Raw genomic sequence first — 16,887 nt, 5'->3', positions numbered from 1 at the left:
ACGGCCGGAAGAGGGGACTGCGGGAAAGGCGACGGTGCGGGAGGGGGAGGGGGAGGGCCCCTGCAGAGGGGAGGGGAGGGGAGACCGGGGCGGGGGGGGCCCATCCTTGGAGGGTCTGCCAGGAAGGCGCCCGGGGGGCGCGGGAGGAGCGGCGGGGCGGGGCGGGGGCGCGCCGGGGGCCGGCGGTGGTGGCTATTTCTGTATAATGGGCAAGTGATGAAGACGTAAGGCTCCGAAATGGGGAAGGTAGGTGGGGCCGAGGGGGGCAGAAGGTATCCTATGACACGCAAGTTGTGCCGTGGCTCCTACGAACTACTACGGTGAGGGCTCGGCTCAGAGGGGTGGTTGGCAGCTAGTGACCTTGCCGAGGTGAAGGGAGTTGGGCGGAGAGACAAAGATCGGTTACAGAATCCACCCGGAGAGGACGGAGCCTCCCGTCCTCGGGGGAGAGCCGGGCACTGTGTGGATTGGGTCCAGGGGGGTGTTCCGCAGAGGCGATCGGGGAAACGCTTCAGCTGGGATCCTTCTGGAGAGGGGGTGGGGATAATGGCCTTGGGATCTGAAAGTCCCTGGAAATATGTGCAGAATTTTGCACTTGGGGAGAATTTTCTTTGGAAAGGATCTTTACTTGGCGTGACGCGTTTCCCGTCCCCCCACCCCCCCTTCCCCAGAAGGTTTAAATCTCCTTCGGTAGAGAAGGACCATTCAATTAGCGGAAGATAGTAAAGGATTTCAAGTTAGGTGGTTCCTGCAGAAAAGATGAGATGATCTTTTAAAGGTGTTTAACTGTTAGCTGAAAACCTTCAATTTTAATGTTTGATTTCACGATTTTGGGGAACTTTGAGCATTAATCACTTTTTCTGATGCATCCTTATGTTTTAAGAAAGCATGATGAATATTTGAAATCAAAACTGTGATGGGCACACGGGATAATAGTAACCTTGTAGGAGAAAAGATTGCAACATTGCTCCTGGAGGCTATTTCTTCTCTGTCCTTGCTTTCTCAAGATGATTCACACATACCACGGTGTACTGAGCAGCAGTAGGGAAAAAAAAAATCTTGTTTAATAAAACCATCAAAATCCAGATACTCTGCATCTCGATTGTTTTGTAATTTGGCAGGTTTTTAATTTTTCAGTTTGTATTTTATTGCAAACCAGAGAAAACACATACCACTTGAATTGTAAATTTGCTGCATTTTGCAGCAGACCTATATTAAATTTGTGAAACTTAAAACAAACTATGTGATGTCTACAGTTTTGTCCTGCTACGTTTTCAACTTAAGGCACCGGTTGCCACATTCCATTCCATGGCAGTGTAGTTTGAAATTTATTCCTAAGTGATCATTAGTTGGTAGGACATGGTTCAGATTTCTTCACCCATCAGTAAAATTTTCTTCAAAAATCTGTGTTTTGTATTTGTGAAAATGTTGCTGTATAATCCAGGTTTGCACTGTTAACTTCAGATAGACTGCCATGTAATTTTTAAGTTACATTTTTTTATTTGGAAATAATTTCAAGTTTATGGAAAAATACCAAGAATAAGAATAATGCAAAGAGTATTCTTGTCACCTTAACTCAGAGTCACCTGTTACCATTTTACAATTTATCATTTACTTTCTTTCTGTCACACACGTGTTTTTTCCCTAGACCATTTGAGGATAAGTTACATACACCATAGTTCTTTACTCTGACATAATTCAGCCTGGAAGACCATGTAAATTTCATATTTTAGCTTACTTGTCATGCTTGGAATAAAATTCTAGGAAGGAGAGGCTTGGTCTGGTTTTCAACAAAGGATAAGACTATCAAAAGTATCTAAGCTACTTATCAGTTATTAGTATACAAACAGCATAGAAAGTGAGGTTGAGTGGTTTTTCTGTATTAGAATCAGGTTCTGGAAGTTATAATTGGCCAATGTGCTGGGTTTTTTTCCCTCTGTAGTTAACCTCCTCTTTACATCTATTCCTCTGTCTTCTTTTCTTTTGTACGCTTTGAGCACTGGATATCGGATCATTTATGTGTACAGATCATAATAAAAGTCTAGATATTGCGAAATTGAGTTTTGTTGTTATTAGACTGAATAGTGGAGACATGCATGCTGTAATCAAATCACATCTAGATATATTCATGCCTTTTCTAGATACTCAAGAAAATACTAGGTGTGTGTATAGAATTCATAATAATTATAATTTATATTTTTGTGTCATCGATTTTGAGTAAATTCCTGAAGTTCTATATAGGATCCTTGCCATTATTGTTTTAGAGATCAGGCCATTTGTTACAGGAATATTTTTAAGGAGTTGAGTCTTTATTTATAATTTAACATATAATGGAGGGAAGGGGACTTGGAACCAGACAAAACTGAGTTTTAATCCTAGTGATGTGACCATGGAGAAGTGACCCAACTTCTAGAAAAACGGGGATATCACCTACATCCAAGGTGATGAGGATTAAATGAGGTAATATAAATATGGCAAAATATGGCACCTGATATTTAAAATTGGTGTCTAATAACTATTTCCTTTTTTATTTGGCTGGTAGTATGTATGTGGATGTTTTCCCCTGGAATGGATCATGGAGTGAGACTTCTCTAGACTATATCGTAGGTTCTTTGTTGTTGTTTAGTCGCTAAGTTGTGTCTGACTCTTGGAACCCCATGGACTGTAGCCTGCTAGGCTCCTCTGTCCGTGGGATTCTCCAGGCAAAAATACTGAAATGGGTTGCCCTGCCCTCCTCCAGGGGATCTTTCCAACTCAGGGATTGAACCCAGGTCTCCTGCATTGGCAGGCGGATTCTTTACCACTGAGCCACCTGGGAAGCCTTCATAGTCTCTTGGGCACTGTTAAAATATGTACTAAATTGTTCTGTTTTTCTTACAGAAAAATAGTTATTTGTGGTACTTTTGGAAAGAAATGAAAATGAAAAACTTTTTTAAAAACACTTTTTAAGAAGCCCATGAAATTTTTAGAGTAAGAAGCTTTGAGTTGGTATTTAGTTTTGTAGTGGTTTGGAATCTAAGAATGGGAATAGTAAATGTTTTTCTTTTCATATTGTCAGATAAGACATTGAAGTGAGGGTTGCCTGTCGGTTGTGGGATAGGTGTCAATATAAGATGTTGTATAGATATAATAATTTAATAATGCCAATTTTATAAAGCAGGATTTAATTATTGAGGATTTTATAGATTTAATTTTGCACAGCTTTCAATTAATCAGATGAGCAGAATGTAATTCATAATACAGCGAGTGATAACAGCAGTACATTTCAGATTCTTGCTGGACCTTTAATTCTTCTCGAGTGGGAGGTCCTCTCCAGTTAGTGGTGCCTTGTCTCCATGAACCGTCCTGCCTGTTTTCATTTAGTAGCTTGGAATCTGGAACTGCATGTCCTAATGTGCCTGACAGGGTATCACTCTAGGGCATTTTGGGGACACGTAAATAGGTTTCTCTAAAAGTACATAGTTGTAATTGGAATGAATGGTAGCTGGAAACTTTTTGACAGATGAAGGGAAGGTGGATTTTATGAAGCTGTAGGCAGTATAAAATGCTCTGCATTTTATTGATATGACTTGATATGTTTATCAGATTCTTTTAAATGTAGGATGTGGCATGTCTTTAAAGAAGAAATGAAGTTTAAAGAGGTGCTATGGTGGGCATTCCAGATTGTCCATGGAATAGTTGAAATCTTTATATTGGTATAAATCTAGTATAACTTGTTTGTGAAAAAAAGTTAAGTTCAGAGTTTTTATCCTGTGACTTCCCAGAGTGCTGTTACAGACAGATTGGCTTCATGTTTTAATTTCTACAGATCTTTATCATTGTGAAGGAAAGGCTTACAGAATTTTTAAAATTGTATGGTCCGTTTTGAGTGAATAGGTGCTTTTGTTTTTGCTTCTTCATAAAACTGCCTTTTGTATATCAGAAGATTAGAACTTCCCCTGTATTTTATTGTGCCTGTTTCTCAGGATCAGCCACCAGTGTTGCCAAACTCTAATGTTGAAGAAACACATGCAGGTCTATAGATAAGCATTTTTAACTTTTTAGATAAGCATTTTTAACTTTTAGAGGCATACATGAAATAAAAACAAAATGAGATTTTTTTTAACTTTGGTAAATTCTTATTAAATAATGTTAAATTCTGGGAAGTAAGGGATATTAGATCACTGAGATGCTTTTAGTAGTTAATTCATATTTTAATGTCCAAATGAACTTTTTTTGATTAAAAAAAAGAAATTGGTTTGGTTTGTAGTTTTACATATTGGTGGTGTATTTTAACACCATTTCACTAATGCTATACTTTTTAATGATTTTCTCTTGAATAAAATGTAAATGTTTAAGTTTCATAATTTACCACTTTCTAGCATTAATTATTTATTCATGTTGAACAGGGAATTGATTTTTTTGGGTTTGCCTAAATATATTAGTTAACACCTAAAGCATCATAGAATTATAGAACTTTAGAGTTGACCAGAACTGTCTTACTTATTGCCAAATAACAAATTACACCAGGAATTAAGAATTTAAAACAGCAAATATTTATTATCCCAGTTTCTGTGAGTTAGAAGTCTGGGTGCAGCTTATCTGGGTGTCTGTGGCTCAAGGTCTCCTAGGAGGTTGCAGGTAAGCTGTTTCTGGGGCTGTGATCTCATCTGAAGGCTTGACTAGGGGAAGATCTGCTTCTGAGTCATTCATGAGACTCTTGGCAGGATTCAGTTCCTTGCAGTGTCTTGGACCAAACCTCAGTTTCTTTTGGGCAGTTGGCCCAAGGTGTCCCTCAGTTCTTTGCCACGTAGGTCTGTTTACAGGACAGCTTACAACGTGGCAGCCGGCTTCCCACAGAGCAAACAGGTGAGAGAAGCAGAGCAGGTGACATGCAGGAGGGTAATGATGGTCTTTTTATAACTCAGTCTTGGAAATGGCAGCTTGTTATTGCTGCTTTCCTCTATTCATTAGAGGCTGCCTACCAGAGGACTTGGATTTACTTTCTAAAAAAAAAAAAAAAATTAAAAAAGAAGAAAATAGAAGCAAGAGAAAGAACTCTTCAGATGCACAAAGTAATTTACCAAGGCTCAAAAGGTGATCAGCTGAAGAGCTTGGACTAAAATGCAAATTCACTGGTACTCAGACCTTGTGCTATTTCTACAACATGCAGTTCTCTTGAATAATATAAAAGCTGACATAGATGCTGAGGTCACTATTATAAGAAATAATTGAAAACTTTCAAAGCCATTTTGAATTGACTCTAGTTTGTCATCTTGAAAAAATGGTAGTCAAATATATACATATACACACATGCATATTCATATGGTGTCTGTATATACATATCTCAAGAACCTTTGCTTCAGAGGGAAAGTTCAGTATTAAAACTTTTTAGTATAAAAGTTTCTACACAAGTGATTGAATTTAACTTTTGCTGTATATAAAAGTTGTGATAATTTTTTGGGGGGACTGTAGATAATTTTTTGTCTAACTTCTCACATTACAAGATCCATTTATTTATAAGTTTGGGTTTTCCTGCCCTTCATTGCTATCTTTCTTTTGGGTCATGGGAGTTGTGGGATCTTGTTTGATCCGTGGTAGTGAAACTATGGAACCGTGGCCCCTGCAGTGGAAGCACGGAGTCTTAACCCCTGGACTGCCAGGAGAGTCCCTGATATCTATTTTTAAAGTTAAGTGTAGAAGAGATTTGCCACATGAAAATAATACAGCCATCGCAAGGAGTTCAGACCCATAAGGAAACAAATCCAAATGTAAGAATGGGATGTGTCAGTGGTGATTTTCTTTTTGAAAATGTTATATAAAATCTTAATATGCATGCAGTTTTTCTGTAATGATATTAAAGCCAGAAACGGGAAAAAAAACTAGGTAGTTTACCATGTGCTCTTCTCCATTCCACCTAAGAGAGTATGTATGTTACGTCTTCAGGCTTAGTTTATCTTATAGAGGATGGGAACAAAGCTATTTAAAACCTTACTGGAGCAAGGGATGTATATATTAAATATTAATCTGAAACTTTCAGATTGTTTTAACAGCTTCTCTTTTGCTGAAATTGTTGTAAACTCTAGAACCAGAAGAGACTTTGTTCAGCGTAGATCTGCTCTATCCAGTATGGTAGCTACTCGCCACGTGTGGTTAAGTTTAAATAACAGTAAAGGAAGTTTAAAATTTATTTTCTCATTTGTGTTAGCCACATTTCAAGTGTTCAATAGCCACATGTGGCTATCAGTTTGGACAGTGAAGATCTAGAATATGTTTATCATCGTAGAAGGTTCTACGCTGATCTAGATCTGCTCCATTATATATTTGATTTTGGTCACGAACATGTGTTTAAAGTGCTAATCATTGTGATCACCAACTAAGTTGAACTTTTATTTCTTCATTTTCGTTTTCTAGTTTTTGGAGCCGTGAGGGATACAGCACTTTGGTCAATATTGTTTTAACATGCTTCAGATAAATCAGGTGAGTGTGTGTTAAGGCATGTCACTCTTATATGGTGCTTGGGCCATAAATCGCAGAGCATTTTAACTCAGCTTTTCTATAACCACAACCTGACCACCACTTTATAGAGCAATTACGTACTGTATATTTGTCATAGGAAGACTGCAGGGCAGGTTGTATAAGAATTAGAGCAATAGTCCTGAATGCTGGTAAATTTTGAACAGCAGAAGGGTCGTCTGTTCTTTCTGATGTCACATCCCTCCAGGACTTGGTGTATTCAGGAGTCATGATCTAGCTTCAGTAGGTGGCAGTTCTGCAGACTGGAAGCACTTCTAGTGACAAATCTTGTGAAGTCGTTGTATCAGTCAGTGCTTTAAAAAAGATTCCTTTTTCTGGGGTGCTGGAGAATGCTAAAAGGAAGTACTCTGCTAAATAAACTATAGCATATAATGCCTTAGACTCACTGTAAGAAATAGTTTTCTTAGGTCTTGGCATTTCTCCAAGAACTTTATACATTTAATCTTACCCTTGCTGAACAAAAAAAGGTATTGTATCATAACTGTAGTTTTAGAAAATTACTTTTTTTCACATTTGCAAATCAAGAGAGGAGTAATTAATTTGACTGCAAGAAGAAATTACATTTTTTTGTGTGTGTGTGATTTGAGGGAGTAATACATGACCTCCCCACTAATCCCCGCTCCATAAAGTTCACCTTGCCTAAGAAATCTCCAGTTCCTCTGCCTCACATACCATTTCTGAGTCAATGACTTCTAAGTTTATACCTCATTGAGACCTCTTTTCTGAGCTCCAGACTTAGGGAGCAGTTACCAACTTGATCTCTTAGTGTGGATATATTTCTGCATCTCGGACTTAAATGTGTGCTAGGAAACAGTGTAAATGCTTCAGTGAAACTAGACTCTTTCAGGTCCTAGATTAAGCGTGGTGCTTCCTGCTTTCTCTCTCCCTGGACCTCTTCTCACTCTCCCCCACCCGCCTCTCGCCCTGTGCTGGTTCAGTTGACTCACAGGCCTGGGATGTGCTCTCATAACACCCTGCCCTTTGATTTAATGACACTCTGACATTTGAAATTCTATTCAAATAGGTAATGTTAATTAACATCTGTCTTCCCTTTCTTTGTTTACTGCTGAATCCCCGGGTCCTAGAACAGTTCTTACTGTCTGTGATATTTACGTTATTTCCTGGAGGAGTGGGTGAATGGTGCTAGGGTTGCCGCTAAAGCAGGGAGATCTCCATTCTCGTCAACAGTAACCACAGTTGTGTTGTAAGTTTTGGTATTGTATGATGCTGCTTCACGCAGATGCCATTAATGTAAATCTCTCCCTTATGCACAGTTGAGCTTTGATTTTCTCCTTGAATTAGGCAGTTTTCTTGTGTAGCAAATACGCTTTCCTCAAAGACGTTACTCACACAGGCTAAAGGGAATGGACTGTGCTTAAGGCTTCCCGTGCCTTCAGGGTTGCTGTCAAGTCCCTCTGGCTGTGTTGATGGCGCTTTATGGGATGTGACTGACAAACTGCACTGTCGGTGTGAAGTTCCCCCTGAGTGACTGTGTGGATGCCTGCTATTAATTATATGGGTGCAATAATTCTACCATAGATAGGTAGAAGTTGTCGTTTGTTTTATGTCAGACCACATCATTGAAAATTATGGTTTATGGGTCAGTCCTAATGATTTACTGACCCTCAGTGCTGCTGGTCGTGTTGAGCCAGGCCTTGCAGACAACAACTAGGCAACATTCTGCATGGCCACTAGAAATTGTCCACAGTGCCAGGAGATAAGACATGCTTTGCTTGTAACAAATAAGTATTTCTCAGCTCGCTTCAGGACCCTCTCGTCATTGATTAAGTTTTATCCTCCCAAATTGTTCAAGTCTGAGAGAAAAAACTAAACCTAATTTGGAATAGTAGAAGTTATAGAGAACACTTCCTCTTTGGCCAAACCTAAAGTCACATTGAGTTTTTAAACTTACAAGCGATTTTTATGTTTTATTATTTTTATGGTGACTGCTTTCGCATTAGAGAGTTCTCAAGATAAATGTGAAAAGGCATGAAAAAGCAATTGAAGCTGGCACCTTGCAGCAGTTGAGATTTTTCACTTTGTGATTTTCAGTAGTATCTTTAGGATTAGTAGATAAATTTTTATTTGGGAGGTCTTTTGTTTCTTAAAATGCCTGATTAGTACTAGCAAATTATTCCATGTGTGTTCCTAGAACTAATTCAAAACTAGAGTATTGAATACTGAGTTACTTGGTATCCTCTTTGATATTGTATCTAGCTGACATTATTGTTAGGGAACATAGGAATGTACCACGTTCTGCTGCCATAATGATACTTCTGCCTTTAAATTGTTCTACTCATTTTTACTTTAACCTTTTAAAAGTGTGTGTTCTTATCCATTTACAACTCATGCAGAAAAATTAGGTGGTATAGATATGTAAAAAGGAAAAAAAATCACCAATAATTTCATTATTCTTTTACAGAAATAATCACTGCTAACATTTTGGGGTGTATACTTCTAAATTTTTTTCTATGCAGGTATGTTTTTATGTGAATATGTATTACTTAAAAAAGCTGGGATTATGTAATACATAATACTCTGAAGTGATTTAATCCATAGTTTGGAAGTACTGAAATTTATTTAATCAAATCCTTATTGTTGGACAGATTTTATATTATAGTTAATGCCACCATGAATGTTTTTTTATATACACCTGTGTTCCTTTGTCCATTATTTTCTTGCAATTAATTATTAGAAATGGAAATACTATTAAAAGGAATATGCAGATTTTAAAGATATTTGATGCATAAATACCAAAAATACAAAATTATATCTATTAGAAGTTTATCAGAATGCCTGTTTCCTTATTTCTGTGACAGATTTTCTGTCTCTGTCAATCTGTCTGACAAAAAGTGATACTTTAATTTGAATTTCTATGATTTGCTTATATTCTTCTGTGTTTTGGCTTTTGTGAATTGCTTATATGTTTTCACTGGCATCTTTATCTTTTTATTTGTAAAAATTCTTTGGATTATATCCCCTTCAGAATTTTCTAGGTTAGTCATTAGTTTATTTTTTTTCATTCACTGTACTAAGAGTTTGGATCTTTCTTCCTGATGATTAATTACTAGCCCTTAGGGCTTCCTGGTGGCTCAGATGGTAAAGAATCTGCCTGCAATGCAGGAGACCCAGGTTCGATCTGTGGGTTGGGAAGATCCCCTAGAGAAGGACATGGCAACACACTCCAATGCTCTTGCCTGGAGAATTCCATGGACAGAGGAGCCTGGTGAGCTATAGTCCATGGGGTTGGGAAGAGTCGGACATGACTGAGTGACTAACCTTTTTACTTTGAGGGAAAGGAAACCATTTAAACATTAAGCTGCAGCAAATAGAAATTGAAAAGCCACATGTACTGTGAAATGATACTTGAAAATTAGTGACCGAAATAGGGCAAATGTTTTCGGATTAGTTGGCGAGGCACACTTGACTGGGCAGTGTGTTCCAGGGGGTTGGGAAGTCTGTGTTAGGCAGCTGTAGCATTGGGAGAGCCCAGCAGCAGGATTTATAGAAGTCTAAAGTGGTGATTCCTTCTCAAGAGCTTTGGTAGTTGCTGTTGGGAACATGGAAGCTAAGGGGAAGCTTTAAGGCCTGATTCAAGTGAAGTGGGAGAATAGGGAGGACAAAATAGAGTTCCAGTGCCAGAAAAGTAGAGAATCTTGTAGAACAAGAGGGAGCCAGGTATTAAATAGAAAGAATAAAGTTGTGTCAGGGTATACTGTAAAGTGTAAAGCCAGGGTTTGGTCATTAAGAAACAAAAGGTCTAAAGTTTAAGGGATAATGATAGTATTCCACAGGTCTGTTGTGAGGAGTAATTGGGATAACAAAAATTCCTATGACTGGTGTTGTTGCTCTTGTTGCTCTGGAGATTGTTGAGAAAGGAGGGCAGCTGTTTAAGTTGGTCAACAGAGTAAGTAATTGTGTGGGGGAGTGAACCACTTGAACGTTTCTCAAGGCAGGTCAGCTACAAGTGCTCTCCTCCTTCTTACCATATGCCCCAAAACTGTCCTTTTCACTTAAAAGCTGCTGGTACTTACTCTGAGTTATTTTTCTTCAAAGTCTGGCTTTGGAGCAGGGTCTACAACCTGCCCATCCCTTTTTAAAGTCATAGGATGCAGTTTACAGTTAGGGGATTAAAAAAAGTAGTAATCACCAGGAGGTTAAAATGTTTAAGAAGGATTTTGGCTTTCTGCCATGCTGGCATAACAGGATTTGTCCTCTGGATAGCCAGCTTCCAAGATAGCCCCCAGTGATCTCTGCCACCCTTGTGTTAATCCTCTGTCAGGTCTGGCCAATAGGATGTGGTAGAAGTGATGGATCATTTCCAAGGATGGGTTATAAAAGACATTATGGAAGACTTCCCTGGCAGCCCAGAAGACTGTGTGCTTCCACTGAGGTTGCACAAGTTCAGTTCCTGGTGAGAAATTAAGATCCTGCATGCTGCGGAGTGTGGCCCCCAAAAGGAAAAAAAAGAAGTTTCTCTTCTCTCTCCCTCTGTGTCACCCTGCATTGCTCACTCAGAGTAGTTAGCTGCCATGTTGTGAATAGCTCACTGGAGAGCCCACATGGTGAGAAATTGAGGTCTCCTGCCAACAGCTAACAAGGAACTGAGGCCTTTAGCTTATGTTGTGTGACTGAGCCTTTTTGGAAGCAGGTCTTCTAGCCCTTGTGAAGCTTCCATACCAGAGACTGCTGGCCTACCAGCATCTTGACTGCAGCACCATGAGACATTCTGAGCCAGAACCACTAAGCCACGCTGCTCCTTGATTGATGAACCTTAGAAAGTAGATTTTAAAAAATGCTTATTTTTTAAGCCGCTAAGTTGAGGGTAATTTGTTATGCAGCAATAATATACTCTTGCTTACAAAACTTGAGAGAATATATATATGTGTGTGTGTGTGTGTATATATATATATATATGTGAATATATGTGAACAATGGTTTTTAGACATTGGATGACAGGTGGCAACAGACTGTGATCCCTGAGAGAATAGAAACAAATGAAGTAAGCCCTTCTATTGCAGTAGTTTATAACAGAGCCTAGAGGTTGTTTGTATGCTGCAGTAGAAGGAGGAGGAATCAAAACAGAACCAAATTTTGTTGAGATTAGGAAACAAAGATAAGAGTTTGGGAAGGCCAAGGTAGTTAGAATTGTAGGTCAGAGTACCAGAGAGAAGGGAGCTGTGGGAAGAAGTGGCAAATATTTAATTAAGAGTGCACTCAAGGCTGCAGTCCACGGACACAGCTGAGCGACTTCACTTTCACTTTTCACTTCACGCATTGGAGAAGGAAGTGGCAACCTACTCCAGTGTTCTTGCTTGGAGAATCCCAGGGACGGGGGAGCCTGGTGGGCTGCCGTCTGTGGGGTTGCACAGAGTCAGACACGGCTGAAGCGACGCAGCAGCAAGCATGTATGCATTCTAGAGAGCTGCAGAGGGTTCTTGAGTCTTTGGCTCGGTTCTGATCTATAGTTGCATGACAGGGCCTAATCAAAGTCAGGGAAAGAACTGCTGGAGAGCAGTAAGAAAAGAATTTCTGGAGCTCACACGAGGCTGGGAATAGTTTGTATTTCCACTGTCTAGTTTATAAAGACCTTGTAATACATAGGGTATTGGAAAGTCTTCAGAAGACTCCAAGTGATCCCAGTAATTTAACTGTGCACCACAACAAAGTCCAAAGCTATATGGAGGAATGCCGCACAGTCCAGAACCTCACGTGTAAAATTCACAGTGTTTATCATCCAAAATTAAAATGCTTGCCTCACCTTGAATAAGGGGTAAAACATCTAGACAGAAGATCAGTAAGGACACAGAGGACATGAACAGCACTATAAACTAATTAGACCTAATGGACATATAAAAAGCATTCTGCAACATCAGAATGCAAATTCTTACCAAGTGTACATAAAGCATTCTCCAGGAATAGGCCATAGGTTAGGTCACAAAACAAACCTCAGTATGTTTTGAAAGATTGAAATCATACAGGGTATCTTCTCTGGTCACAGCGGAATAAGGCTAGAAATCAATGGCAGAAAGAATACAAAAAAAATCACAAATATGTGGAAATTAAACAACATACTCATCAACAGCCAACAGATCAAAGGAGAAATCATAGGGTAAATAAGCAAATAATTAAGGACAAATGAAGGCTGTATATTGTCACCCTGCTCATTTAACTTACATGCAGAGTACATCATGTGAAATGCTGGGCTGGATGAAGTACAAGCTAAAATCAAGATTGCCAGGAGATATAATCAATAACCTCAGATATGCAGATAACACCGTCCTAATGGCAGAAAGCAAAAAGCCACTAAAGAGACTCTGATAAAGGTGAAAGAGGAGAGTGAAAAAGCTGGCTTCAGACTCAGCATTCAAAACACTAGGATCGTGGCGTCCAGTCCCATCACTTCATGGCAAACAGATGGGGAAAAATGGAAACAGTGATAAACTTTATTTTATTGGGCTCCAAAATCACTGTGGACAGTGACTGCAGCCATGAAATTAAAAGACACTTGCTCCTTGGAAGAAAAGCTATGACAAATCTATGCAGTGTATTAAAAATCAGTGACATCACTTTGCCGACAAAGGTCCATATAGTCAATGCTATGGTTTTTCCAGTAGTCATGTACGGATGTGAGAGTTTGACCATGAAGAAGGCTGAAGCGCTGAAGAATTGATGCTTTTGAACTGTGATAGTGGACAAGACTCTTGAGAATCCCTTGGACAACAAGGAGATCGAACGAGTCAATCCTGAAGGAAATCAACCCTGAATATTCATTGGAAGGACTGATGCTGAAGCTCCAATACTTTGACCACCTGATGTGAAGAGCCAATGCATTGGAAAAGACCCCAATGCTGGGAAAGATTGAGGGCAGGAGGAGAAGAGAGTGACAGATGATGAGATGGTTGGATGGCATCACTGTCTCAATGGACATGAGTTTGAGCAAACTCCAGGAGACAGTGATGGATAGGGAAGTCTGGTGTCCTGCAGTCCATGGGGTTGCAAAGAGTTGGATATGACTGAATACCTGAACAACACAGACAAATGAAAATAAAAATACAGTATACTATAACTTAAGGGATTCAGTAAAAGCAGTGCTCAGTGGGAAATTGATAGCAGTAAACACCTACATTTAAAAAGGACAATCTCAAACAAATAACCTAACTTTGCACTTTGAGAAAACCAGAAAAAGAGTAAATTAACCCAAAGCTAGCTGAAGAAAGAAAATAATAAAGGTTAAAGTGGAGATAAAATAGAGAATGGAACGCAATATAGAGGATCACTGAAACTAAAAGTTGGTTCTTTGCAAAGATCAGCTAAACTGACAAGCTGGACTGACAAAAAAAGCAAGATGCATATAACAAAAATCAGAAATGAAAGTGGGGACATTACCATGACCTTAAAGAAGTAAAAGAATTATTAGTACTGTGGCATATAGTACAGTTGTATGCCAACAAATTGGATAACCTACATGAAATGGACAGATTTCTAGAAACACAGATTACCAAAGCAGACTTAAAAAGAAATAGAAAATTTCAACAGACCTATTAGAAGTAAACAGATTGAATCAGTTGTTTTTTTTTAAAATCCCTCCCAAACAAAGAAAAGTCCAGAACCAGATGGCTTCACTAATGAATTCTACCAAGCATTTAAAGAAGAATTAACACTAATCCTTCTCAGACTTTTCTAAAACATAGGAGAGAAGGGAATACTTCCTAATTCATTCTATAAAACCAGTATTACTCTGATATTAAAGCCAAAACAAAGACACCGTGAGGAAAAAAAACTGCAAATCAGTATTCCTTATGAATATAGATGTAAAAAGTCCTCAACAAAATGCTAACAAACTAAATCCAACAATATATTTAAAGGATTGTATACCACAGCCAAGTGGAATTTACTCCAGGAATGCAAGGGTGGTTCAACGTAGGAAAATCAGTCAATATAATCCACTACATTAATAGACAATGGAAACCCACACCACACACACATGATCACCTCCTGTGTGATTACAGAAAGCACTTGATAAAATTCAACACCTGTTCATAATAGAAACACTCAAAAACTAGGAATAGAGGGGCACTTCTTCAGCATGATAAAGGGCATTTATGGAAAGCTCACAGGTAGAATCCAATTTAATGTTGAAAGACTAAAAAGTTCTCTTTATATTCAGGAACAAGGTAGGGATGCTTGTTCTTATCCCTGCTATTCAGCATTGTACTGGAAGTTATTGCCAGAGTAATTAGACAAGAAAAAGAAATAAAAGACATCCAAATCTGGAAGGAAGAAGTAAAACCATTTCTATTTGCAAATGACATGTGGCATGTATATAGAAAATCCCAAAGAATCTATGAATAAAAAAAAAAAAGCAGAGCTAATGAATTCAGAAAAGTTGCAGTACAAGATGATACAAAATACAGTTCTGTATCTCTATACCAGCAGTATAGAATCCAAAAAGGAAATTCAGAAAACAGTTCCATTTATAACAGCATCCGAAGCATACAGAAATCGAAATACCTGTACTCTGAAAACTATATAACAGTGTTGGAAGAAATTAAAGAAGACTCAAGTAAATGGAAAGATATTTTTTGTTTATGGATTGGAAAACTTAGTATTGTTAAGATGGCAGTACTATGCAAAAGAGTGTACATGTTTAGTATAAGGCCTATCAAAATTCCAGTGACCTTTTTCACAGAACTTGAAAAACTGATCTTCAGCTGCTTATAGAATTGCAGTGGGCCCAAATAGCCAAAACAATCTTGAAAGAAGACAGAGTTGGACGGCTCATACATACTCCATTTCAAAACATACTGTAAGTCTACAATATCAAAATAGTGTGGTTCTGGCATAAGGAAGGAGGACCAATGGAATAGAATTGAGAGGCTGGAAATAAGCTATTATGTATATGACCCACTGATTTTTGACAGGATTGCCCCAAACCACACAGCGCAGGAAAGAATAATGTCATCAACAAGTAGGAATTCTAAGACAAGTGGATATCAATATGCAAAAGAATAAACATGGACCCCTATCTCACACCACATACAAAAATTAACTCAAAATGGATCAGTGACATAAATATAAGAACTATAATTCTTACAACTCAACAATAAAAAGAAATCCAACTGAAATGGGTAAAGGCCTTGAATAGATAGTTCTCCAAAGAAAATGTACAAATGACCAACGTGCACGTGAACAAAAATACTCAGGCTCATTAGTAATTAGGGAAATGCGAGTGGAAACCGCCACGAGTATCCTTTCTTGCTCTCTAGGGTGGCTGGAATCAGAGAGACCAACAATAACCAGTGTTAGTGATGTTGTGGAGGAAGCAGAACACTTGTACTATACTGGTGGGAATGTAAAGTGTTTTATTTTCTGTAGAAAACAGTTTGGGATTTCTTTAGAGTGTTTAACATAATACTGACATGCAATTCCACTCCTAGATATATACCCCAGAGAATTGAAAACAGTTACTCAAATATATGCACACACACATTCATATTAACACTATTTATAATAACCAGATGATATAAGCAGCCCAAATGAATGGATGAATGGGTAAACAAGTTGTGGTACATACACACCATAGAATATTATTTATCTGTAAGAAAAGATGACATACTGATACATGGTATAATGTGATGCTCCTCAAAACCCCTTTGCTAAGTGAAAGAAGTCAAACAGTAGAGTCACATATTATTTGATTCCATTTACATGAAATATCTAGAATAAGTAAATCTATAGAGACAGAGTGCAGATTGGTGGTTGCCAGGTCCTGGGGGGTAAGGAAAAAAAGAGGAATAACTGCCTAGTGGGTATGGAGTTTATTTTGGTGTGATAAAAACGTTTTGAAACTAGGTAGAGGTGATGGTTGCATGACATTGTGGCTGTACTAATGCCCCGATGTCTTCACTTTGAAATGGCTAATTTGATGTTATGTCACTTTCATTTCTATTAAAAAATTAAAATGCTTGCAAAGAAGCTTGAGAATATAACCCATAAGTAGGGTAAAAAAAAAAATCTCTAGAAAGAGACCCAGAAATGACAAAGATGATTGATTTGGCAGACAAAACTGTAAAAAGAGTTGCTATTAATAATGCTGTCAATGTTCAGGAAGGTAGAGGAAAATAGGAAAATGATGAGAATATAAAGAAAAGGTATGAGAGTAGACTTAAGTGGGAATTCTAGAAATGAAGAATGCAATATCTGAAGTAAAACATACTTGATGGAATTAATAGCAGACGCTGTAGAAGAAAAGGTAAGTGAGCTGGAATATGTAGGGAATAGCAACTAACCAAAATGAAGCAAAGAGTGAAAATGCAGAAAAAAAAATGAACAGAGCATCTGTGAGTTGTTGGATGACATCATAAGTCT

The 16,887-nt window shown here is 38.3% G+C and overlaps 1 protein-coding gene across 14 annotated transcripts in view; it reads left to right on the top strand.

The window, feature by feature from the left end:
• Nucleotides 1-16,887, top strand: part of STAU2 (staufen double-stranded RNA binding protein 2) — a 299,958-nt gene that overhangs the window by 1,184 nt on the left and 281,887 nt on the right. For 12 of the 14 annotated variants that reach the window (XM_043879211.1, XM_043879208.1, XM_043879203.1 and 9 more), the window contains exon 2: nucleotides 6,394-6,459. In XM_043879211.1, the coding sequence (XP_043735146.1) occupies nucleotides 6,442-6,459 (18 nt within the window). In that variant the 5' untranslated portion in view covers nucleotides 6,394-6,441. Of the gene's footprint in view, nucleotides 1-6,393; nucleotides 6,460-8,938; nucleotides 8,994-16,887 lie in introns of all 14 variants that reach the window. The other 2 variants (XM_043879205.1, XM_043879200.1) reach the window with 1 other exon arrangement.

This window comes from Cervus elaphus, chromosome 21 (genome assembly GCF_910594005.1).
Source record: "Cervus elaphus chromosome 21, mCerEla1.1, whole genome shotgun sequence".
Lineage (NCBI taxonomy): Eukaryota > Metazoa > Chordata > Mammalia > Artiodactyla > Cervidae > Cervus > Cervus elaphus.
This window is presented reverse-complemented; position numbering and strand designations above follow the sequence as displayed.